General features: G+C 46.5%; 1 protein-coding gene across 6 annotated transcripts in view; it reads left to right on the top strand.

The window, feature by feature from the left end:
- Positions 1 to 25,961, top strand: part of MYO7A (myosin VIIA) — a 104,402-nt gene that overhangs the window by 75,014 nt on the left and 3,427 nt on the right. For 3 of the 6 annotated variants that reach the window (XM_057408517.1, XM_057408519.1, XM_057408518.1), the window contains 24 exons: positions 293 to 502; positions 1,044 to 1,247; positions 2,021 to 2,197; positions 3,997 to 4,254; positions 5,220 to 5,347; positions 6,422 to 6,548; positions 9,529 to 9,648; positions 10,950 to 11,123; positions 12,403 to 12,630; positions 13,945 to 14,115; positions 15,102 to 15,219; positions 15,469 to 15,595; positions 15,712 to 15,881; positions 15,981 to 16,171; positions 16,695 to 16,819; positions 17,681 to 17,838; positions 19,001 to 19,154; positions 19,250 to 19,405; positions 20,372 to 20,477; positions 22,073 to 22,186; positions 22,906 to 22,993; positions 23,558 to 23,664; positions 24,886 to 25,071; positions 25,788 to 25,904. In XM_057408517.1, coding sequence (XP_057264500.1) covers positions 293 to 502; positions 1,044 to 1,247; positions 2,021 to 2,197; positions 3,997 to 4,254; positions 5,220 to 5,347; positions 6,422 to 6,548; positions 9,529 to 9,648; positions 10,950 to 11,123; positions 12,403 to 12,630; positions 13,945 to 14,115; positions 15,102 to 15,219; positions 15,469 to 15,595; positions 15,712 to 15,881; positions 15,981 to 16,171; positions 16,695 to 16,819; positions 17,681 to 17,838; positions 19,001 to 19,154; positions 19,250 to 19,405; positions 20,372 to 20,477; positions 22,073 to 22,186; positions 22,906 to 22,993; positions 23,558 to 23,664; positions 24,886 to 25,071; positions 25,788 to 25,904 — 3,714 coding nt within the window. The remainder of the gene's footprint in view (positions 1 to 292; positions 503 to 1,043; positions 1,248 to 2,020; positions 2,198 to 3,996; positions 4,255 to 5,219; positions 5,348 to 6,421; positions 6,549 to 9,528; positions 9,649 to 10,949; positions 11,124 to 12,402; positions 12,631 to 13,944; positions 14,116 to 15,101; positions 15,220 to 15,468; positions 15,596 to 15,711; positions 15,882 to 15,980; positions 16,172 to 16,694; positions 16,820 to 17,680; positions 17,839 to 19,000; positions 19,155 to 19,249; positions 19,406 to 20,371; positions 20,478 to 22,072; positions 22,187 to 22,905; positions 22,994 to 23,557; positions 23,665 to 24,885; positions 25,072 to 25,787; positions 25,905 to 25,961) is intronic. The other 3 variants (XM_057408520.1, XM_057408521.1, XM_057408522.1) reach the window with 1 other exon arrangement.

The following is a 25,961-nucleotide window of genomic DNA, read 5'->3' on the forward strand; positions in this document are numbered from 1 at the left end:
CTCGGGGCACTCTGTGTGCGTGCACATATATTTTTGTTGTATAAAAGAAAGAAATTAGCTTCATGAGAGGCTTTTTGCATGGATAAAACCCTCTAAAAAGGCACTAAGGAAGGAGAAAATGGTATTGATTTGTCCTTCTGCAGTTAGGAAACTGAGGCATGGATATGAAACTGATTTGCTTCGAGTCATGATGCTGATATAGTGCCCAAGCACTGGGTAGTCTTCTAAAGCCATCATTTAGCACCAGCTCTTAGAAGGAAGCAGTTCAATCACTGCATTTGTCCTCTTGCAGGTACGCCTGGCCCAGCTGGCGCGGGAAGATGCAGAGAGGGAAGTGAAGGAGAAGGAGGAAGCACGTCGGAAGAAGGAGCTCTTGGAAAAGATGGAGAAAGCTCGCAACGAGCCAGTGAACGACTCGGAAATGGTGGATAAAATGTTTGGATTCCTGGGGACCACCTCCTCTCTGCCTGGCCAGGAAGGACAGGCACCCAATGGTTTCGAGGTACTGGAGACACACATGAGCCTGGCTATCACATGAAAAGCTTTAGCAACACATTGCTGAACCAAGGAAGAGTATGGCAGCACAGAAATGGGGCTCTGAAGGCTTCCTTCAAGACTAGTCTCTTCTATATGGCCCAAGAGGGTTACTGAGCTATGGCAAGGGACAAGCAGGCAGTCTGAAGCTTTCTCTGGGGGTCCCAAATGGAGGAGAGCAGTATCACTATGAGATCAGTGGGGACCTGTGGCCTTTGGGATGTTTTTCTTCATGGTTCCTCATGGCATTTAGCTCTTGGATGTGCGTTCCCTATGCTAGGAGTGAGGCCATACTTGTTGCTTCTCCTACTGCTCTCTGGGACGTTCCTGGGCACAGGCATGTCCTTCAGGACTTGTGCTTTGCATGGGATCCCGAGTTCTGTTTCGTGTGTTTTCCTCCAGCTGGCTTTTCCTTCTGGACTGGAAATCAGACAAACAGAAACACCAGATCCAAAGGGAAAGAGTTATCCTAAGCCATGCTGAGTGCGTGATCTGTCCTTCCCCACCAGGATCTTGAGCGAGCCCAGAAGGAGCTGGAGGAAGAGGACCTGGATGCAGCATTGCCTCTCCCTGAGGAAGAGGAGGAAGATCTCTCTGAGTACAAGTTTGCCAAGTTTGCTGCCACGTATTTCCAGGGCACGACAACAAACACCTACATCCGCCGGCCGCTCAAGCAGCCTCTCTTGTACCATGAAGATGAAGGAGACCAGTTGGTGAGGCAGGGGATGGAAAACCTTAAGCAGGGCAGGGTGGGTTGGGGAACCAAAGGGCACCCGCAGTTTTCCTTTGGGAAGCACTGCTGTGCTTGTGGTTCAGTGGAGAGCATAGCCCTGGTCTGCTGCACATGTAGGTGCTGTCCCACCGGCATGCTTTGAGCAGTGACAAGACAATGAGCATTAGAGGGATGTAGCATTAGAGGGGTGAGTCCATCTCTGTACCTTGATAACTACGTTAAGACGTTAATGAATTGGTCTTGGCTTAAATCATGGGCAATGAAAGCAGTAGCAGCTGGAAAAGTTGTTTCTTACCCTGTTGTATGCACCACTGCAGAGCTAACAGAAAAGAAACACTTGTCCAGTAGCCAACAGTACAAGACCAGAACTGTATTGAACCTCCATTGCTATAATGAACATTAGATTGGCCATGAGCTTGCCTACACTAAGGTTGTCCTTCCCTTCTGCAGTGGGTTAGGAGCTACCAGTTGCTGTTCCTCTATAAGTCTGGCATCTCCTAGCAAAGAACCAAGCTTCTCGTTAGGGTGCACAAACACACTCATGATGGCATGGACACAGAGCCTGACTTTGTGGTCCGAGCCATGAGCCTGCCCAGCTTGCTCAGATGGGATGTATGCTGCAGGCAAAAGTGTTGTGTGGCATTGGAAAGTGCTTTATGTACAGAGAAACCACAGTGGAGACCCTGGTGGACTTCAGGATGGCTTGACCACCTCCTGGTGTGAGCTAATGGAGCATACCTTTCCTTTCAACAGGCAGCACTTGCTGTATGGATCACCATCCTCCGCTTCATGGGAGACCTCCCTGAGCCGAAATACCATACAGCCATGAGCGATGGTGGCGAGAAGATCCCAGTGATGACAAAGATCTATGAGACTCTTGGGAAGAAGACCTATAAGAAAGAGCTGCAGGCCCTGCAGGGAGAAGGAGAGGTAACTAGAGATGCTGTTGTAAGGTGTTGGGTATTGAAACGTGTTGGAAAGAAACAACTTTTGGGGTTCGATGTAGGCAACTGGTTGTCAACTTTATTTGCAATTATGCTATGAAGGAAGAATTGCCCATGTGTCAAGTGATGATCTTGTCCTATCTTCTCCATAGGGATAACTGAATGTCCCCCAGCAATACAGTAAGTGAAGTGCTCTAGTATCTATACTGGGGCTTTGATTTCTCTGCTCCACCACACAGAGCAGAAATACATGGGGGGAATGTAACGTCCTGTGTCATCAGTCTCTCATTTGGGGACTTCTTTTTGATCTGCCCTGGATCAGAAGAGGCTAAATTAAAAGTGTGCCCTTAATCTTGGAGCAGGAAGGGAAGAGTTACCAGGAGATTAAGCTGTGGAAATCCCTGTTGCATCCTCAGTGCATTCTGGGATGTCACTGGAGGACTTCATTTTAGGACCATTCCCAGATAAAACATTGCTCTGGATAAATTGCTGTCTGTAATGCTGATATGCTTTAATCTTTGGCAATTGCTTTATTCAGTAGAACAAGGTATTATCTGGTATTGGTACCTGGGCAAGCTCCTGGGCAGCATTTGCAGATGAAGGAGGATAAATCTCCTAAGTTTTGGAGATGATTGATATCATTCAGCACTTCAGTGTATTACCTGAGAAGGAGAGTGGCTTCATTTGGATTATAATCCGTAAAAATACACAGCAAGAATCACCTTTCATTCCTTCTACCCATCATTTCTTGCTTGTTTATCACAAAAACAGGCTTTGAGCAAGCTGGTCTAGTGAAAGATGTCCCTGCCCATGGCAGGGGTTGGAACTGGATGAGCTTTAAGGTCCCTTCCAACCCAAACCATTCTGTGATTTTATGAAAAAAAAGGTGTATTTTGGCCAATTGAGACATCAAGTAGTACAGAAGAGAAGAAGATTTTAAGCTGTCATTTGTCTCTGTGGTTACACCAGCTCTGCAGTGTGCAGAACAGTGCAGAGAGATGTAGGAGCTGACCCTGACCTTGATGATATGGCCATCCAGGTATATAGTACCATCTTGGCTTTATAATGGATATAAACCATCGCAGCTGCAAGACTCAAAGTGTTGATCTAGTACAAAATCATGGTCTTTCAAAAGTTATTTAAATGGGGAGAGTTTAATGGGTCAAAAAGTGAATCCATGTCATTTTAACACCACAGCTGACATAAACTTGGTATAAAGGTAGAAAGCCAACAGTTGATGATGTGTAGTAGTGCATGGGTCTGTCCACATCAAATTTATTCTCCTGGGAAAGCTGATACAGCACAGAGGTGGTTAATGGTGAGGAAACCACGATGGGTAATGACCTGTCCATGAATCTCTGTTTAAACAACTTCCAGCTCATGAACCTTCCGTGCAAATGCCTTATCTCAGGGAATGGTCTTGCTCATGCCATTTGTGATGTAGGAACAAGCCTGAATGGCGTACAGCAGAACTTGGTGGACCTAGATGGACCAGAAGTCAGTTGTGTATTCAATATAACTTTCTCCAGACATCTCTAATATGTAATTTGGGTCTGAGGGGTACTCATTGGTTAGAGATTATCTACAAATTTCAGAGCCAGACCTCATCTATTGTGGGGCAGAGGAATATGGGTCCACACTTCTGGTTTCCATCAGCCTCTGAAGTATCTCCATCTCTGCCCAACGTTAATGGTCTTCTACAGGAGCCCAGGGGAGGCAGGGAGAGCACCTACTCATCAGGGCTCTGTGTCTCAACACATTACATCCACGCCTCTTGCTTTGCAGAGTACTCACATTGACGGGCACAAGAAGAACAGTGTGCGGCACAAACTGGTCTCCTTAACGCTCAAGAAGAAATCCAAACTGACGGAGGAGGTGAGAGGAGACGCTGGGCCGCCTGGCAGCACAAGTGCCGTTGGATTGTCTGCAGCCCTCTCTGACTCTCTTCTGCTTTTCCCTAGACAACATAGAACCAGCCCTCCTCTGGGTTTGGCGCTACCTGTCTCTCTGCCTGAAAGATTTAAGGAGTGTTTAAGGGGAAAGGTTGGCTTCCCGTGTCTCCTTGAGTCATTCTGCACCTCGCGCCGGCCTTCCCTCGGCTCCCGTTCTCCATGCATCCAGCACCTTCCCTCCCCTCTTTCACAGCCCTCCATCCAGCTGCCGATACCTCTCACCACTCTGTGATGGTCTGAATGTTATCCCTGCTTTTAGCTTCCTGCCCTCCACCATGGCATAGGTAGCAGTAGTTGGAGCTCCAAAAGCACTTGCCGTCCTCTGGGTAAAGTTCCCCATGGGAACTAGTTAGCCCAGGCTGAGAGCTTTTGAAAATCCCATCTCAAAAGAGCGAAGAGCAATACATCTTTGAGTGGGATGGGAATGAAAGCAATGCAAAGGCATGGATTCAGTCTTCTTTTACACACTGCCATGCCCACTTCCAGAGCAGGCACCATCTCACCTGGCTATAGCTGCTTGAGAGCATGAAGATGGTCTCTGAGATAGTCCCATTAGTGTCAGCGGGGTGACCCAATCCAGTTTACCCTAATATAGCTCTGAACACTCTCTAGAAATGGCCATCTTTCTCTATTGGCTGTAAATGAAGACTGGGTTGGCTAGCTGGGACAGAGAGCTGGTAGGTGGAGGGATGCCATCCCTGTTTCCACAATCAGCACCACGCTGATGTGCTTTTGGTTGCATCATTAGCAAGGGGAGTGGGTCCATTTTGTCAGTGTTTTAATGACTAATCAGAGCTGGGATGTAAGGATGCCATTGTTGAAACCCTGGGCAAAGAGCAAGCAGGTGAAAGTGTGACTAGACAGGACCATTTTCAGCTTCACCCATATGTGATTAAAGCCACCAAAGTCAAACCCTCCCATTGCTGTGAAAGTGCCAGTGAACTTCTGAGACCCCTCCTGGATGGCGGAGGGAGCACCACACATTTGGGATGGGGGGCGAGGGGGGGGACATATTAGCCTGATGTACTGAAAGAGAGCCATGTGTCTGGTTGGCAGGTGACAAAGAGACTTCACGATGGGGAGTCTACGCTGCAGGGTAATAGCATGCTTGAAGACCGACCCACGTCCAACCTGGAGAAGCTCCATTTCATTATTGGTAATGGCATCCTCAGGCCAGCCTTAAGGTTAGAAATCAAGACAAAGGCATGAACGTGCCATTCTTTCTATTTCTGCCTCCTTGAGCCATGCTTGAAGTATTCTAACAATTTTGCTACTGGGTGCAGCGTTATGAAACCTTCATTGTACCACCTTTTTGGTTGTGTTGTATAATGTGGGCTGGGGTGGATCATGTTCCTTACTGTCCATATCAGATCTGATGGAAAGAGCATGCAGAAGGATTCAGATGCTTCTGAAAGTGCCAGTGGCTACTGGGTTGTTTTACTAACACTCACTTTTGCTATTCACTACCCTTTGTTTTCTGTGTTTGTGTGAATATTTTTAATGGTGTAATAATGGAAAAACTCAAGTTGCTAAATCAAGCATTCATAACTGGAAAGTGCCCAGTTAAGGTCAACTCCACATCTTTGGTTCACCCCATTTATGTGTGTGTGTTATAAGATAGTCCTTGTTCTCATAGTCTCATACTCTTTCCACTCACACTCACCTGCTCATTCCAGGAACAGGGTGAGCATCCTCATCTGATCACCAGCTTCTCTCATTTTTATTTTATCCTCCCAGTTCACCATTAAATCCTTTTCTGCACAAAGTCTGCTCTGAAGGCAGACCTCGTAGTGTCCCATGGGCTTTTCCATGGAGTTTCTCAGTGCAAAAATAGGCTAACACTTTTGTTTCCTCCCATGTAGATGAGAAATATTACTATCCCTTATTTTGTATGTAGAAAACTAAGGTTAAAGTCAGAAGTGGACATTAAATCCCAAATTGAGATACTTGTCAACGCACATGCCTGTTTGGACATCAGACCTCGACTTACGTCCAAGAGCTGGTAGTTCCTAACACTTCCACAATGTAAATTCAGGTGTCTGAAGAGGAACAACCAGTAAATGGAGACTCTCAGCTGATGGCCCTCTACAAGAGTTAGTTTAGGTGATTCTGTTGATATTACTGGGAAATCTTTGTAAGAAGCCAAAGCCAGAGCAGACTCCATCATCCAGACACATGCAGACAGAGCCTGTGTCTCTCTGTTCCTGTTGAAGACCACCACCCCATTAACTCAAATGCTCTTTTCATTCCCATTGCAGGGATGAAATCTATTGTCAAATCTGCAAGCAGCTGACCCAGAACCCATCCAAAAGCAGCCACGCCAGGGGTTGGATCCTGATGTCCCTCTGCGTGGGATGTTTTGCTCCTTCTGAGAAGTTTGTGAAGGTAAATTGTAGATGGTATTTGTCTCATTATTAATTATCTGCCAACACATTTTCTTTTCCATCCACGGGACCAGTTTTTGTCCCGGGTTTCACAGGAGATGGAATCCTGGTGTTTGTCTTTGCCAGGAATGGAAATTACATGAAGTTCTTAAGAAAAGTGTGCATGATCCCAAGTTCAATGTCCAAAGTGAATCAGATGAGTGAGTCCCTCCTGAGAATTTGCTCTCTCTTTCCTGTGACTCTAAAGGAAATGTAGACAACCAGTTCAGATGATGCCTCCTGCACTGTAGATGTGTTAAACTGGGATTAAGTGACTTCTGGCAAGGAAGCTGATTGTAAGAGGCTTCAAGTGGAAACTGTACACCCAGAACAGCCCACACTTCTCCCCTGTTTCTCACATTCAAAAGTCTATGCATTCAGTCAATCCTCTACTGGCTTTGACAGTACGAACTCAGGCATATACTTTAACAAAACTGGCAAGGAATAAGACTACTCAGCTCATTATAAATAAAGCTTAATATCAAAAATGCACATAGAAAAGGGTTTAATTTACCTGGTACTACATTTGCATAGTTGCTGTCTGCATATACAATTTGCCCCTCCATGTGCCACACTGAAAACATCCAACTCTCAACAGATTTGAACACTGTCTTCCAACTGAGTTACACACCCAGAGCCTGACTAACACCCACTGGACTACTAAAGTCAGTCCCATTCCTAAGAGTCTGGCTGGCTCAAGGCAAAGGGCTCAGCACTGTGTCTTTGCTTTTCCACGGTATAAGAAGTCCTTTGTCCCTCTCAGATCTTTGGATATTGGAGCCTGGACCTGCTCCCAAGCCTGCTGGAGATAAAGATGTCCCATTAATTCCCATAAATATCAGATCAGGTACTGGGTCCTCAGCACTGAAAGAGCTGAAGCCAAGAATAGAAATCTCTCCTTCATCCTTGCCAATATGAAATCTAATAAAGGAGATGAATCACTGGCAAAGTGGCAGCAAATGGAATTAAGTCTGGAAATGAAATCTAAGGAAGGTTGTGTGGGTTTAAATCTTTAATAGCGGAAGATTATCTGAGGCAAGTTTAACACTTCTCAGAAATCATTTATGGCAGCCATGGAGACTTGCACATAGAGTCATAGGATCATGAAAAAGTTTAGGTTGAAAGGGACCTTTAAAGCTCATCTAGTCCAAACGCTCCTTCAATAAGCAGGGACCTCTTCAACTAGATCACATTGCTCAGAGCCCCATCCAACCTGACCTTGAATATTTCCAGGGATGGGGCATCTACCACCTGTCTTGTAACCTGTGCTAGTGTTCTTCTGTCCAAACTTATGGTCCATACTGAAATAGGTGCCAGTATTCCCAACAGCTTTGGAAAGAGTTTATACTAATCCTGAGCTTATTCATCAACCTTTTGCACCTTGGGCTGTTGAAGGTAAAAGGCAGCCTGTACTGACTGAAGCTCCTTGAGTATGAGGGCAAACAACACTTGCAGCAGCCCACACTGGTTACCTTTCAAGACTTCAGTCTTGCAAACGGCAGCACACAGGCAGTGACTTGAGCAATGTCTTAGAGTTCCTCTGAAGCCATCGTGGTTATCCACAGGGACATCATTGACACGTTCCAGCTTAAAATGTTATGTTGCACAGGGCTTGGAGCAAGCTGCTCTAGTGGAAGCTCTCCCTGCCCGTGGCAAGGGGTTGGAACTGAATGAGCTTTAAGGTCTCTTCCAGACCAAACCATTCTGTGATTCTATGATTCCAAAGTGTCGACTAGAACTGAACATTTTGGGAGGGATTAAGCTGAAGATGAAGTAGTCTTTGATATCTTCTCCTGCTCCCAAAAATGAAGGTCACTCTTTGTAACCCACTAGATACCTTTTTCACACCATATGCAAAGCGTGGGTGTCCTGGGTTCAGGACAATGGGTCAGGACACATTAGCACTCCTGTTCTTTGTACCTTCCTTTCGAATAATACAGACTTTGTTGGGAAGGTTCAGTCACAAGGAAGGAGAAATGTGGAAAACCTGTAATTACATAGTTCATTATTAACAGCATAATTGAAACAATGCTTTTACACAGCATCAGCTGCTTGCAATCATTTACAACATCTCCCATGCATATAACCTGGCTGTATTATCTCGTTATTTCAGAGTATTATAAAGGTTAGGATTAACAGAGATATCTGTCTCTCTACCCATGTTATTTATGGACTGGCAGTGTGATAGAGCAGTCTGTGTTACCGAAGGACCAGGTACGTGTTATCGTGCAGAGAGCTCTCTATCTTTCTATAAAGTCTCTCTGAAAGACATGATTTAGGGAGCTCTTAGCTACCTTTTGGCCAACATATCTATGAAGTGTGTTAAATCTTTCATATTTTGGAAGTCACTGGATTCAGTTTTCTCTACAATAATGCGGTTGTATTTTTAACGTATAGGGAAGTGTTTCAAACTCTGGCTTAGTATCTTTTAAAATGACTATTGAAGCATCTCTTTGATGTCATTGTGAGATATCTTTTGTACTGGTAGCTAAGAGTTCTGAGTGGCATTTGCTTACAGTTCCCTGGGTCATTCCCATTCCCCTGGATCATTATCATTATATGTCTTTTTCATTCACTCCCATCTCTTCGGTCAACACTCAATAACGTTTTATTATACATCCTTAAAAGACAGAGATAGGAATCAGTGGCAGCAATAGCAGGAACAGAAAACTGCTGCACTGGCTTCAATCAAAGGTCTGTGTAGGCTGGTATCTTATCTCCACAAGGCCAGGAATGCACAGTACAAGAACAAGGCGAGAGTGCAGAGTGTCCTGCGCCCTCTCAGCTTCCAGCAATGTGATGCGGGAACATCCTCAGCCCAAGTGGTGTCACTGAATTAGTCCCAGAGGGCTTTTCTCCAATAAAATATTGCTTTTTAACCTTTGCAAGTGCTTGGCCTCTAGAGCCAATGCTCTAACCAATGTGTTCCTTGCCACCAACAGTATTTAAGGAACTTCATCAATGGAGGCCCCCCAGGTTATGCTCCCTATTGCGAAGAGAGGCTGAGGAGGACGTTTGCCAATGGGACAAGGACACAGCCACCCAGCTGGCTTGAGCTGCAGGTATGATGCCCTTCATCCCCTCCCCAGGCAGCTGGTACTCAAGGTTTAAGCCTTTCACTATCACAGGAGCCACATCTCAAGCAGGACAGAAAGTAGGGCAACAAAATGCCTATTTCTCCCAAGAACATTCAAGTATTTCCAAGGTACTGCATTCCCCACGCATCCTGGCTTTGCTCCAGAGTGTGTTTTAGATCAATCCCTTTGGCTACATCCATACTTGTAAATGAAATGTGCTCGAGAGTGCTCTCAGGCACTGAGGCCAGCTGGCACAGAGCAAGCCCTTGTGTGTGCTAGGAAACAGCCCTCCAGATGGAAGTGGCTGCTGGCAAACAAACTGCCTACTGAGAATGGTCCCTGGGACTTGTCTGGGGATAGCTGTCGCTGGAACAGGCAGTTTGTGCGTTAATTGCTCATTTGCTATGCTGGTTTACCAGCATAGGCAGCTGTGCTCCAGTGCCCAGGAGCATTCACAGGCATGCAGGGGCTTACTGGATTAGGGACTTTGATGATTGAATGTATTAAATTAGAAATCTGTGATTTCCAAGTGCTGAAAGCACCTGACTGTACAATATCATAGAGTCATAGAATGGTTTGGGTTGGAAACTACCTTAAGATCATCCAGTTCCAACCCCCTGCAACAGGCAGGGACCCCTTCCACTAGAGCAGCTTGCTCCAAGCCCCTGTGTCCAACCTGGCCTTGAGCACTGCCAGGGATGGGGCAGCCACAGCTTCTCTGGGCACCCTGTGCCAGCGCCTCAGCACTCTCACAGTAAAGAATTTCTGCCTTATACCTAACCTGAACTTCCCCTGTTTCAGTTTGAACCTATCACCCCTTCTCCTATCACTACAGTCCCTTATGAAGAATCCCTCCCCAGCATCCTTGTATCCCCCTTCAGACACTGAAAGCTGCTCTGAGGTCTCCACGCAGCTTCTCTTCTCCAGGCTGAACAGCCCCAACTTTATCAGCCTGTCTCCATACAGGAGCTGCTCCAGCCTCTGCTCACCCTCATGGCCTCCTCCTGGACTTGCTCCAACAGCTCCATGTCCATCTGATGTTGAGGACACCAGAACTGCACACAGTGCTGCAAGTGGGGTCTCATGAGAGCAGAGCAGAGAGGCAGGATCACCTCCTTCAACCTGCTTAAAAGAATGCACTGATAGTATTGCAAAGGAGCCAGTCAGTGGGAATTACAATCAGGAGTTAGAAGATTATTACCACAGTTGGGTGGAAGAGTACATAGGAAACTGTCAATAGAATTGAAATGCACGTGCCTTCATGAAGTCTGACTTTAATCCGTTAGGCAACCAAGTCCAAGAAGCCAATCATGCTGCCTGTCACGTTTATGGATGGGACAACAAAAACGCTGCTGACCGACTCTGCGACCACTGCTAAAGAGCTCTGTAATTCCTTGGCCGACAAAATCAGCCTGAAGGACCGGTTCGGGTTTTCACTTTACATTGCACTATTTGACAAGGTATGTCTTATCTTCATGATTAGCCCTATAAAAGAAGAGGGAGGTTCTTGCCATCACAGATCTTCTAGTGATCTTCTAGGGCAGGTTCAAGCACGATTTTCACAATACGAGTAGTCAAATGCTGGAGCTAGGGCTGTAGAGACACTACGTAGAAACTCCTTCCTTGGAGATATTCAGAGTCAGGGGAGGGTACAGAGCAGCCTGACCAAAGACAGATCTGTTCTGACCACTGGGCTGGACCAGAAACCTCCAGAAATGCCTTTCAACCTGTGTTATTCTATGATGCTCTGCTCTTACTCTCATTGAAGCTACTTTGAGGTGAATTTCCAGTCAAATAGCCAGGTTTTGTATGCAAAGGAGCAACTGCATTTGACTGGAAACCTGTTGGTTGAAATTAAGCTTCCAAGATGAGCTGAATTCCAAACTTCCATGCCTGCACTGGCATTTAAACAGGATTATTTAACATAAAAGCTTACCTTTTAAAGAAATCCCATAAAAGTAAAGGTGAGCATAAATGAGAAGGGAAAACAGAGCTAGGGTAAAACTCCATCAGGTTTGACAGCAACCCAATGAAACAGAATTACTCCTGAGAGAATTAAGTATGTTCTCACCTACAGATGTGGCCACTTCTGCCTGTGAGTGGAGGATAAAATGGATTTTAGTCCATTTTCTTGATCTTTTTTGAGGGGAGATTCATCCAGGGATGTTCTCTCCGAGGGTATATAGTGCATTAGGGCTTCATGCCAGACCATAGTGCGAAGATAGAAGGGAAGAATCTTTTGTAACAGGACAGGCTTTTTATCCTGTGTCTGTTTAGCATGGTTGGATCCAAGTCCATGACTTTGATAGAGGGACTTTCAACGCACAGTATGAATAAACAATGCTTTATATTGTGATTGTTGGCTTTGCTGACTCATGTTGATGCTCCCCTTTCATTCTGGATGGGAAACAGGCTGAAAAGAAAATGGCTTGCCTAGTGATGCTGTAGACCTATTTAATCTTGGCTGGGTAATGGAGATAGATACTTCGATTTATTTTGATTATAGAGGAAGTCTGAATGAATTACCCAAAGATTGATATCTCTACCTAGAAAGGGCAGAACTTAGGTGAATCGTAGAATCAGATCGGTTTGGGTTGGAATGGACCTTAAAGCTCATCCAGCTCCAACCCCCGCCACAGACAGGGACCCCTTCCACTAGAGCAGCTTGCTCCAAGCCCCTGTGTCCAACCTGGCCTTGAGCCCTTCCAGGGAATGCCAATTTCCCTGTGCCCTGCCTAGGTGTCCTCGCTGGGGAGCGGCAATGACCATGTGATGGATGCGGTGTCTCAGTGCGAGCAGTACGCCAAAGAGCAGGGAGCGCAGGAGCGCAACGCGCCGTGGAGGCTCTTCTTCAGGAAGGAGATCTTCACCCCTTGGCACAACCCGAATGAGGACAATGTGGCCACCAATCTCATCTACCAACAGATCGTGCGAGGGGTCAAGTTTGGGGAGTACCGGTGCGACAAGGTATGTGGCCTCAGCTATCGGTCTGGTCCTACATGCATCCTCAATATGGCAGAATAGGTGTCACCAAAGAGAATGAAAAATCTTCCTCTGTGAACACCTACCAGGATGAGGATTATGGTATTCACTGGGGAAACCATAGCCGGAGTAATCAGATCCTCTTGGTCTGGGACAGACTGGATGCTAACGTGTACTGCATGAGCACTCTTTGCTGGTGAATTTTGGATGGGAGAGTGAATGGCTGCTGCATCCATCAGCCTCAGTTTGGAGGGCCGTGGGTAGTCTGTAAGAGGATCACCAGCTCAGGAGTAGACAGCAGGATCCTGTTTGGTGAATCCTGCTAAGCCTTAGACATAAGAGATGCTTTTCAGGATACCCAGACTTTTGCCATGCAATACAAAACCAGTAATGCTGAGGGGACACTGGCAGCAGAAATGTCTGCTTGTAGAGTCTCTGGGAGCTTGCAGAATTGTTCCAGTGTCACTGAAATGAGTGGCATTATGTTTGAAATCATCCAGGTGTCAAATAGAAGATCCAACACCAATCATTCTCCTGTGGTCCAGCAGAGTCCTGTCACCTTGGGAACTAAATCATCTTTCCTCATCAATATTGCATTAACTGCAGCTCTTATCCTACCAGAAGTCCTGCTCTTTCTTCCTTGTTTTGTCTTGCTGCTGGTCTCCTTGTGCTGTTATCATAGAATCATTGAATCTTAGAACAGTTAGGGTTGGAAAATACCCTAAGATCATCCAGTTCCAGCCCCCTGCCATGGGCAGGGACACCTCACACTAGACCATGTCACCCAAGCCTTCATCCAACCTGGCCTTATCATCTCAGTAATTCTATTATTTCACCCCAAAAGTACTTGGAATGTAGCTACACCAAAGGATGTTTTACAGTTCTGCATCATGCATGGGTGCTTCGGTCGCTGGGATTCTCAAGTATGAGGTATGATGGATACATGCAGAGTTTCAGCCATTAAACTCTGTCTAGCATAGCAAAATCACCCACTGCTGACTGCAGGCATCAGAAATAGACTGAACTTGAAGGAAAGACTGCAACGAACATGTTCACACACTGTACAGGGTTGCGTGGTGCTGGTCAGTGAACATGTTGTGGCTTAATCACAGCTTTTAGTGGTCAATCTGAATTTTAGATGTGCAAAAAGCACTGAAGTTGTACTGAAGGAAGCATCTCCACACCATTCTGAAGGAGCAGTACATCCAGTCTCCACAAAGAGCTCCTTGAGTGCTAGAGGATGGAGGTTGAAGTGATGTCCTGATAATAGCATTAACTTGGTTTGTTTGGCTCCCACAGGAAGAAGACCTTGCAGAACTGGCTTCCCAGCAGTACTACGTGGACTATGGGTCAGAGATGGTACTGGAAAGGCTGCTAAATCTAATTCCATCCTACATCCCGGACAGAGAGATCACAGCTTCAAAAACAGTGGAAAAATGGGCTCAGCTCATTATAGCTGCACATAAAAAGGTGGGTAAAGTAGACCACCTATTGGCAAGGACCAAGGCATGCTTCAGTAGCTTTGTCGGGCATCAGAGCTCAGCTCTTAGCCTGGCCTGAAGATAAATCAAAGAGAAAAGGCAGGTTTTGTACTAGGTGTATTCAGTTCTACCACTGGTTTTGAGGCAAGATCTGACAGAAGAAAACAGCCTGCACAGAGTCAGTGTGAGAGTCAAAGGCTATCTATGGGGTTTTGTACCTGTTACACGGGATTGTGGTGTTACTGGTTGCAATACAGTGGGGGTCCATGTCACCAGGCAGTGTCAGGACCTTATTGTGCTAGGCATTCTATAACCCCCCCGACTTCCCTTAGAACATTTGTGACACCTTCCATAACTCATTACCCGTAACTCATGACCAGTCATGAGGGTTGCATCCAGGCATGTGACTTGGCATTTATTCAACAGCAGGAACCAGCTTCAGATTAAGACCCCTAAAATGTAAGCATCTCCATGTGTGTTAGGAGTTTCACCTCCCATTACTGTTAGTGAGACTTAGGGATGCAATTCAGTTGGATATTGCATGTCCTTCTTCAGCCTGCCAGCTACATGCAGAAGTGTCGGGTATCTGAGGATGTCCTAAATAAAACTAGATGTCTTTCCTTAAGGGCTGTTTAGTGTCTTTTTCCAGCTAAAGGACTGTCAAGCTGAAGGTAGACACCTACCTTAGGGAAACCCAAAGTTAGCTGACATGAATCCCACCCTGACTGATCACTCCAGGTGCTTGCCCACCCTTCTCTAAGTCAAATTATTCCATGAAGTGGGAACCAAAAGCCAGCACTTTGTCCAAACTATCATTTGCTCTTGCAGGACTTTGATTGGCCCTTAGCCACACTGAGACCTCAATCAATATCAATTCCAAGATCTTCTGGTGACATGAATTGGTTCAGTTTGCTCTCATCCTAGGTATAACTGGATTTTTTGCTTCATGTTGGTTGTGGTTTGCTTTTTCTATAGGGAATTTATACTCAGAAGAGGGCAGACCCCAAGAAAGTCAAGGAAGAGGTGGTGGATTTTGCACGTTTCAAGTGGCCTTTGCTGTTTTCTCGATTCTATGAAGCCTTCAAATTCTCAGGTGGGTCAGTAGAGCACATCCACAAAGCACAGGATGCTCCATAGCGAAAGGAAGGGGAGATAGGGACTCCACAGACAAGAAGACATAATGGTCTTTTTTGCATCCTGATTAGCAATGACTCCAGCTATGAGTCTATTTCTCTTACAGAAATAACAGAGTTTTCTGATGATTCCATCCTCCTTTGAAATGCAGATTTGCTATATCCTAAAACACTTCATGAACTGATTTTGTGTCTTGCCTCTAATCCAGGGCCAAGCCTGCCTAAAAACGATGTGATTGTAGCTGTCAACTGGACAGGGGTCTACTTTGTGGATGAACAGGAGCAGGTTCTCTTGGAGCTCTCTTTCCCAGAGATCACGGCTGTGTCGAGCAGCAGGTAAGGAGGAATAGACTTAACTGGTAATTTCCCCATAGACCAATCATATCCCAGGCTTTGCCTCTTGATGCTGTTGCTTTTTGGTTTCTTATGTCTCCTATAAAAACGTATCCCAGAGGAGGAAAGCTGCAAGGGCAGAGTTTCACCTTGGCCACTATTAAAGGTGATGAATACACTTTCACCTCCAACAACTCCGAGGATATCCGGGACCTGGTGGTGACGTTCCTTGAAGGGCTAAGGAAAAGATCCAAGTATGTGGTAACTCTCCAAGATAACCCAAACCCTGGTGAGTAAATGACACAGTAGTAAAAATAAAGATAGATTAATTATTCCCAAGGGATTAGGGAAAATACAATCAAACTAATGGTTGGGTTTTCCCTTGCAGTGGGAGAAGAATCTGGCTTCCTCAGCTTCCTCAAAGGAGACCTCATAGTTCTGGACCAGGACACAGGGGAACAAGTGATGAACTCAGGATGGGCCAATGGGTTCAATGAAAGGACCAAGCAGAGAGGAGATTTCCCAACTGATTCAGTCTACGTCTTGCCCACAGTCACCATGCCTCCACTGGAGATCGTGGTAAGCTGTCTTAGAATGGCACCACTTCATACAAAGCCCAAAGAGGTCAAAGCCTTCCTGTAGAGCTTAGATCTGTCCAGGGTCTCACGATGATAAGGTGGAAACCAAAGTAGCTGAGAGTGGAGAGAAGGCATCCATGGCAGAACTGATCTCAGCCTTTCCTCAGTTCTTGTCGCTTTGAACACCACGAGCTTATGACTTGGAATATCCATGAATCACGCTAGAACCTTCCAGCTGATTACTTGAAGGTGTATTTGGGATTGGAAAATCCTACATGAATGTAGGATCTAAAGCACATTATCTTCATTAGGAAATGATCCACACTATGGAAACTTCTGTTATTCCTTGCATTAATAACTGAGAATGGCACAAAGAAATGACAATTGCACAGTTCTTACTATTAATGGGTTCTTCTTATTCACTCTCTGTTCTTCTTAACATTTTGTATCTACTTCCTCTCTCTGAATACATCAGAGATATCTTACATCAAATATACTGGGTGACAGACCTTTTCATCCCACAGGCACTGGTCACGATGACCCCTGACCAACGCCAAGATGTTATCAGGACCTCTCAGCTGGCGATTTCAGACAGTGAAGAGAGAGTAAAGCCATACACCTTGGAGGAATTCTCCTATGATTATTTTAGGTGATTTTGTAATCCATCTCCCAAAATCATAGGAATAGGAATCCATCCCCAGGTAGTTTGGGAATCAGGATGGTTTTGGCTACTGGCAAAGACCCTGAATATCCCCTTATGTGGCTTTGTACAACTGAAACCTCCAGTTTAGGTCATGGCATTTGAGCTGTAGTTTTCCACAGACAAGGTTTTACAAGGGATTTCTTCAGATTGGCTTCACACATGTATAACAGAGTGAAATTTAATATGTGGGAAGCTGTGCTTAATGGTCTGTTATTCCTCTCCTATGATCCCATACACAGCCTCAGACTAAACAAGCAGCAGTTGAATTAAACGCGGGCATTTCCATCTCCGCTGCAAAGGTTTAAATGCACACCGCTGCTGAATGCAGCTGAGCAGACTGATCCCAAAACTCCCCCTTCTGTTCAGATGGGCTGGAAATCCAAACAGGCAGCCCAGATCCTCTGGGATGTCTTTGTTCTGGTAGGCTTGTTCCACTAGGCAGGGTTTTTCCGGTGTTACTGCCCTGAGCATCCATTGCCATCATCTTTCTTGTGGTAGGGAAGGTTGTTTTGTTGTCAGTAGGTGGGTATGGTCCTTAAGGGACTTTTCGGAGCCCTAGTAAAGTACAAATAGTTCTCTTTGGACAGAATGGAGCTGGATACTTGCTTAGCTGTGTCTCTCCAAAATACATCTACTGTGGAAGGCTGTAGCCGTTACCAGTGTGGATGCAAACCTTGAAGTCCCATTAGGTGTAAGAGCTCATTAGAGTGTTATAACCAACCTTTCTAGGTGAAACGTTGGCCACAAGCTGTCCCTTTTATCCCTGTAACCTCTCCAATGTTCCTCTTGCTTTGCCTTTGCCATCAGACCCCCTCCCAAGCACACCCTGAGCCGGGTGATGATCACCAAGAGCCGTGGGAAGGACAAGCTGTGGTGTTACACCCGTGAGCCCATCAAACAGCCACTGCTGAAGAAGATCCTGGGCAGTGAGGAGCTCTCCCAAGAAGCCTGCATGGCCTTCATTGATATCCTTCCATCACCCAGGGAAGCCCTTGAGTATCAGGTTTGACAGGGAATGGGCTAAGCAGGCTCTTTAGGGCCCCAAGCAGAGCCCATGGGAAAGTTTGTGGTCCCTCTTAAGGGCTTGGGGACCATGTCACAGGCTTGGAGATGGATTTGATCCCTTAAGCATCCTTGAGATCTGAGGGGTATCTTAATAAATAAGGGGCAGGGAACAAGTTATTGAGTCCTCCTGGTGCACACTTAGTGGTTAACCCGCCGGCTCTGTTCTGGCCTGTTTCAGGTGTTTCTCTCCAAAATGCATCTACTTTGGAAGGCTATAGTCTAAACAGAGTGGATGCAAAGCAGTCCACATGGCCTCTGGGACAGGGTTTAATGCCTGAATATCCCTTACTAGGCAGAATTACACAGTATGGGAGAGATGAGCTGGGTGCAGACATAGACCCAATCTGTTGAAGTAACCTTTATGTTTTGGTGAGGCTTTGCTCTAGGAGCTGAACTTCATGGTTTGAACAGTTCTGTTGGTATAACCCTGTTAGTGATTATTATTACACTATTGCTGCTACTACTGGGTTCCTCTTACTATCAGGTAATAACAGGAGGAGGAATTAAAAGAACTGGCAAAAAATTAAGGGGACATTTGCAGTTTTATCCTTTTCTTCTTACTGTGTTGTATATGCTAATTCAGAAAACTGTGGCCTCTTCCTATGTGGAATAGTTGCACTACGGCATGATGGTGAAGGTCATCACCAAGGTTTGGTGGACTTGGCAGCCCTGGGGTAAAGGTTGGACTTGATGATCTTAAAGGTCTTTTCCAATCTAGTTGGTTCTATGATTCTATCATTTGGCTTATGTTACTGCAGCTCCAGTGGTGTACGACTGGCTAAAATCTGGTCTTTCACAGTTGATACCTGTGTGTGTGATCAGGTAGCCCATCATCACATGCAGCTTTCTTAGGTCTACATATCCTGACCCCAAAACAATTCCTTCAACCTGATACTTGAGAAAGGGAAAGAGTCTGCTGCGCATCTCCCAAAGCAATTTAGAGCCTTTAGCCTCCATGAAATTGCAGCCACTTCTGGAATCATGTGTAGGATATCTTTATTACCATCACCAGTAGCAGGGCTTCCCCAACATCCCAGTTAGCTGACCCTTGACTCCTCCTACCAGTGCTGAAGTACATGGGTGACTACCCATCCAAAAGGACCCGCTCTGTTAATGAGCTGACAGATCAAATATTTGAAGGTGCCTTGAAAGCTGAACCCCTGAAGGATGAAATCTACTGCCAGACCCTCAAGCAGCTCACGGATAACCACATCAAGTAAGAGCTGTTCATCCCCCTTGGCCCAAATACCCTCCTGCGTGTTGGGCAAAGCAGATCTCAACTTCTTTCCTCCTGGGTTTCTTCTCATGCAGGTACAGTGAAGAGAAAGGCTGGGAGCTGTTGTGGTTGTGTACAGGCCTTTTCCCTCCGAGTAACATCCTCCTGCCCCATGTCCAGAGGTTCCTGCAGTCCAGGAAACATCACCCCTTGGCAGCAGACTGCATCCAGAGACTGCAGAAAGCCCTGAGGTACGTCACCAAAAGACCTTCTAGCCATGGGGATGCTACAGCATCCAAATATGCATAAGAAAATGAAGTAGGAGATATGTTGGTGGCTGTGGGGACAATGAAAGCTCACAGACTTCATGTTCAACCAAGAACAAAAGGAACATTGTATGGAGGATAACTGTGTGAGAGAAAATAGAATCATAGAATCACAGAGTGGTTTGGGTTGGAAAGGACTGTAAGATCATCCAGTTCCAGCCCCCCTGCTGTGGTTGGACCATGGCACCCAAGGCTCTGTCCAACCTGGCCTTGAACACTGACAGGGATGGGGCATTCACAGCTTCCCTGGGCAACCCATTCCAGTGCCTCAGCACCCTCACAGGAAAGAACTTCCTCCTTATATCCAATCTAAACTTCCCCTGTTTCAGTTTTAACCCGTTACCCCTTGCCCTGTCACTACAGTCCCTAACGAAGAGTCCCTCCCCAGCATCCTTGTAGCCCCCTTCAGACACTGGAAGCTGCTCTGAGGTCTCCACGCAGCTTCTCTTCTCCAGGCTCAACAGCCCCAACTTCCTCAGCCTGTCTCCATACAGGAGGTGCTCCAGCCCCTGATCATCCTCGTGGCCTCCTCTGGACTTGTTCCAACAGTTCCATGTCCTTCTTATGTTGAGGACACCAGAACTGCACACAGTGCTGCAAGTGGGGACTCACAAGAGCAGAGCAGAGGGGCAGGATCACCTCCTTTGACCTGCTGGTCATGCTCCTTTTGATGCAGAACTGAAGATGACTTTGTCCAGATTCACTTCAGTCACCTACAACCAGCAAATTCACATTCCCCATTAGTTTTTCTTTCTTCTTTTAGCAGAGAAAATAAGCTACTAGTAAGGAAGTCGCTGAAGTTGCTCAGAAAAAGAATATGCATTAAAATGGAAGGTTTAAACCAAGGCTTCTTGCTGTGATGCTGTGGCACTCACCACCTCTGTTTTGCAGGAATGGATCCAGGAAGTACCCACCCCACCTGGTAGAAGTGGAAGCCATTCAACACAAAACCACCCAAATTTTCCACAAGGTTTATTTCCCTGATGACACCGATGAGGTAAATGGGGGAGAAGGGAATTCTCAGTTTCTGACAGGATGGCTGTCAATTTTCTCAGTAAAATCTCACAAGAGGTTAATATTGGTCCTGATTCAGAAACATTCGACCTTTCCAGAAGACTCTGGATGGAGCAGTGAAAGGAAAACCCACCCTTATCTACCCTGACCAGCTCAGGGATTTGATTTACTGCAATTCATGTGTTTCAAGACCTGGGTGATGTGCTGGGGTTCACTTGAGGCTTTATAGTATGACCCCAGAAGGAAGGAAAGTGGGTGGTTCACAGACCTTGGGTATCAGTTATCTGCAGCCTAGCCCACAGATATTGTCCACCCAACTACATACCCAACAGAGTACAATGATGGGGCTCCCTGGGGACTGAGCAGACTATGGCAGCACTGGCAAGCAGGTGACTGAAATGAAACCTTCTAACCTGAGATGACACAGAAATCATACCTGCCCTCAGGAACCTCTCATTAAGCATCCTACATGCTAATAAGGCAGCTAGTTCTATTGATGCCACGGTAGACAAGTATGTCCTTGCCAGATACTGCTGTTTCATGCTACTGATGCGGGGCTTGAATCTCCTTTCCCCCTCATGCCTTTGGGCACAACTAAATTCTTGTATTTCCAAGTTGGTTTCTTTATAAAACAGTGCACACCTGTGGAAGGAAAGGGATGATTCTTCTCCTTGTTTACCTGTAATGGAGAGTTAAACTGCTGAGATTTGAGTATTCTTTTTTAGATTATCAGCAACAAACATGACACTGCTTTATAGACATGCATCTGTATGAGAGCCAGAAGAAGGGGACTGCTGCACTTGGATGGGTTTGCTGTGATCCTTTTGACCATGGCAGTCACCCAGGTGGACTATCAGAGTAGCATCATTCCAGTACAATAAGTATCTGCACTAAGGTGCTGCTGAACAGCAGCAGCACTGATCTCCAAGGTGGTCTCTCATGGGATGTGGTGTACAGGTCCTGGTGGTTTGGTGTTTTAGGCTAACACAGTTGTGCATGGGGTGGTCAGAAGCTTAAATTCCTTAAACTCATGCAAACTGCATCAGTTTGCATGGGCAAAGCAAAACTGAGGTGACGTAAATGCTGAGCACAGCAATAAAGGCAAAACCAGGACTGGGACCTGCATGTAGGTGATCAGTCCTTTAGCTATCTCCTGTCCAGCCATGTAGAAGTGAGGTATTTGGTCTAAACCAGGCATATGACTTCATTATCATCAGTGAAGAGACAACTGGGACAAATCAGCCTGGAGGTATCTTGGTCTCTCTGTCCCCTCAAATAGCTCTGACAGCTCTGAGACCCAACTGTTGGATCAGAGTAACCTCTTACATTGCCTGGGGAGCCCTGAATAAGCCAGCACAGGGTATAGATAGAGCATCACAGAGCACAACAGTACAGCAATAGCATGGTTGAGCTTCTGCAAACAGCTCTTCCCTTGTTCAGTCACAATCAATGTCAATGCTTTCATGGTGGTGTGTATCTAAACCCATTTGTGCATCTGAGCCTGGAGTTCCTCAAAGGCAGCATAAAGTGGAAATTAACCTGGAGGTAGCAGGGGTGAGGATCTTCCTTTCTTTGTAGGCATTTGAAGTAGAGTCCAGCACGAAAGCCAAGGACTTCTGCCAGAACATCTCCAACAGGCTGCTCCTGAAGTCCTCTGAAGGCTTCAGCCTCTTCGTCAAGATCTCCGACAAGGTGAGTGACCCACCTAAAGCACTCAGGGAGACCCGTGTGCTAGTGGGTAAATAGGGGGGAATGGCTTTAACCTGTTAGAGGGGAGATTGAGATGAGCTCTTAGGCAGAAGCTCTTCCCTGTGAGGGTGCTGAGGCGCTGGCACAGGGTGCCCAGAGAAGCTGTGGCTGCCCCATCCCTAGCAGTGTTCAAGGCCAGGTTGGACACAGGGGCTTGGAGCAAGCTGCTCTAGTGGAAGGGGTCCCTGCCCGTGGCAGGGTTTGGAGCTGGATGAGTTTAAGGTCCCTTCCAACCCAAACCAGTCTGGGATTCTGTGATTTTATGGTCCTATGAATCATCCCAAAGGGCTTAAAACCCAGACAGGCAAAACTCTTCCAGTCTGTTGCTGAGTTGGGTTTTTAAGAAAGGATTAAATAAGAAAAATACGTGGCTTAGAGCTGCTCCATACAACTGGGAGAAATGTATGGAGGTAGTCATCATGAAGGGAAATGAATTGCTCCAGTGAAAAGGGAAACTACAATCAAGAGTAATGGGAGCAATTAGAGGCAGAGCCTGCAGCAAGGTGCTGGCAGTGGCTTTCTCAAGTCAGCAGCTTATAAGACATCAGCGTAACCAGGACAAAGCAGTGAGCAACAACTACAGGAGATGGGGCAATGGCCAACCTTTCCTTTGGCCTCTTGCTATGTGCTCAGCCTTTGTAACCCTGTGCTGTGTCCCCCAGGTCATCAGTGTGCCCGAGGGAGATTTCTTCTTTGACTTTGTGAGACACCTGACAGACTGGATAAAGAAAGCAAGACCAGCAAAGGATGGTAACAGTGCTTGTTCTCCATTGTGGGTCACACACAACCCTCCTAGAGCCCTCCAGCCCTTGCAGACAAGGTTGACCACGCTGTGTGGTTGGTGTGCTGTCTGCATAGCCCTGGGGACATCACTGGGAGATGATCTGCCCAGGAGCAGTGAGAGCTCTGCTCCATAGACCTTGTCCCTCTGAGGAGCATCTGCAGGTTTGCAGTGGTTTCAGTGGTGGGATTCATCTCACCTCACTGCCCACATCCACAATGGAGGTGGCTGCATATATCAGTGGCTGCAAGACAAAGGTGCCTCCAGGGTGCAGTTCCTCTGTCCTGCATTAGACATGAGCATTATCATTGAAGCACAGTCATGTAAATGCATCCAGACACTCTTTCCATTCTATTAAAGCTTTGCAAGGGAAAGGTGTGGTTTTGTCTGCAAGGTCAGAGCCCATTTGGCCCTGCAAGTGTGCTTGCAGGTTGTGATGGCACATGGGCACCAGTGGCTTGTAGGGACACTAACTGATAGCTAGTATTCATATCATTGCTCTTACATACCTGCTCGCTGCTCCCCTTGCGCAGGTATAGTGCCTTCTCTCACCTATCAAGTGTTCTTCATGAAGAAGCTGTGGACCAACACAACGCCTGGAAAGGACTCAATGGCAGATTCAATCTTCCACTATTACCAGGTACTGGGGAGCCTGCAGTAGGAGTGGAGACCTGGGAGGAGTTAGGAATGGGTCATGAAGACCCTTTCCATCTGCAGATGGATGAAGTCTTGTGTTAAATAGGAAGAACTCTTGCCTTAAATAGAAGCCTACAAAGAGCACTGTTGAGTTGCATGGCAAGGAGCAGTCTTCATGCACTTCAGGGCATTGAGCTCAGCTGGGATTTGGGCCAGCTCTCTTGGGTGGGTATCAAGGAACAGTAGAGACCATGTCCAGCCTTAGCAAGGAGGCTGAATTCATAGAATCATAGAACAGTTAGGGTTGGAAAGGACCTGATCATCTAGTTTCAACCCCCCTGCCATGGGCAGGGAGGGACACCTAGCATTAAACCATGTCACCCAAGGCTTCATCCAACCTGGCTTTGAACACTGCCAGGGATTGAGCATTCACAGCCTCCCTGGGCAACCCATTCCAGTGCCTCACCACCCTAACAGGAAAGAATTTCCTCCTTATATCCAATCTAAACTTCCCCTGTTTAAGTTTGAACCCGTTACCCCTTGTGCTATCACTACAGTCCCTAATGAACAGTCCATCCCCAGCATCCCTATAACCCCCCTTCAGATACTGGAAGGCTGCTATGAGGTCTCCATGCAGCCTTCAGAAGCATCCTGAGGGTTTTCAGCCACCTCCATTCATGGAGATGAGCTGTGATGGTCCCAGTAGTCAGGTAAGAAGTTGCAGTTCTAGTGTTCTTGTTTCTTCTGTGATGGGAGAGACATCTCTATGTCCCAAAGCTCTCTCACACAGTTACAATCCCTGTATTCTTGCCTGGATAAAGTGGTTATTCCAATGTGACTGTATCCCTTAGTGCTTCAGTTGGTCACATTTTTGGACACTTGAAAAACTCATTCTAAAGTTCCAAGTGGCCATTACTGGGGGTGGATTTCCTAGGATGAGGGAGGGTGAACAATGCTGTAGTTTCACACACCTGACAGCTAACATGGGGACCTGCCTGTTTCACCTAACAGGAGACTGGTTTAGACCAGAGAGGATCTTTAATGTCTAGTATGGTCTCAGTTGAGCAGCTGCCTTACCACCACACTCAGCACAACTGCTGTGAGTGTTCCCAGGCCTCAACCTCTTAACCAGGGGCTGGATGCCCCCACACACTTCATTTAACATCTGAGAGTGAAGGTCCATGGTCATTCCCTCTATTCCTGAATCATTCCTTCCTCCATGCAGGAGCTACCAAAGTACCTGCGTGGCTACCACAAGTGCACACGGGAAGAGGTCCTGCAGCTGGGAGCTCTCATCTACCGGGTGAAGTTTGAGGATGACAAGTCCTATTTCCCCAGCATCCCCAAGCTCCTGAAGGAGCTGGTGCCTCAGGACCTCATCCGGCAGCTCTCTCCAGATGACTGGAAAAGGGTAAAACAGCAGCTTGAGTCAAGCACAGTCTCTTGGGTGACTTGTCTGACGTTCAACATTGAAGTGGGGCTATCAGATTAAGGTGACCCATGGTCCCTCTTGAGCCTTAGTAGAGCTTCAGCCTCCTCAACATCAATAGCAGGAGGAATTATATATGTGTGTTCATACACATGTGCCTTGCAGTGGGTTTTCCTTGTGCTGGATGTGGCTGCGGTGGTGGATGCATATGGACACGTGCTGGGAGATGGTCTCATGTAGATGTCTGTTGTTTAAGGCAAACTATTGAGTAGAGGGGTATTTCTTCCTGCTTTACACAGGGAGGACTGTGGCATGGGTACAGACAGGTCTAGAGCCATAAAATAACAGTGTCTCACTGCCAATAGTCATATAAGTCCTTTCTGTTTCCTGGGAACTGACCTCAGCCATGTGCCCAACCAGTGAGCTATCAGCTTCTCTGGTTGAAGGTCTCTTTGTCTCCTCTGCTGCGTAACTTGGAGGATCAAAGCTTATAACCCTTGTAATGGAGTCACAACTTACCTAAGAAAGAAGGACTTGGTTCCATTTCCTCTCCAGTGACCAACCATCACTTCTGTGAAGTGTTCATTGGAGCAGAGATTAGAACCAAACATCTTTGTGGGAATGATGCTCCTTCCCTGCAAACACCCCTGGTGCTAGGTAGTGTGAACCATCCAGCTCTGTTGTGTTCTCTGTTGCAGTCCATCGTGGCATACTACAATAAGCATGCAGGCAAATCAAGAGAAGAAGCCAAGCTTGCCTTCTTAAAGATTATCTTCAAGTGGCCTACGTTTGGATCTGCATTCTTTGAAGTGAAGGTACCTGCCCTGCTTAGGGTTTTCTCTGTCAGCTTTTAACCAAGGTCAGGAGCCCCA

The sequence above is a fragment of the Pezoporus wallicus genome, unplaced genomic scaffold, assembly GCF_028554395.1.
Source record: "Pezoporus wallicus isolate ANWC-B61680 ecotype Strahan unplaced genomic scaffold, APGP_CSIRO_Pwel_v1 contig_7461, whole genome shotgun sequence".
NCBI lineage: Eukaryota > Metazoa > Chordata > Aves > Psittaciformes > Psittacidae > Pezoporus > Pezoporus wallicus.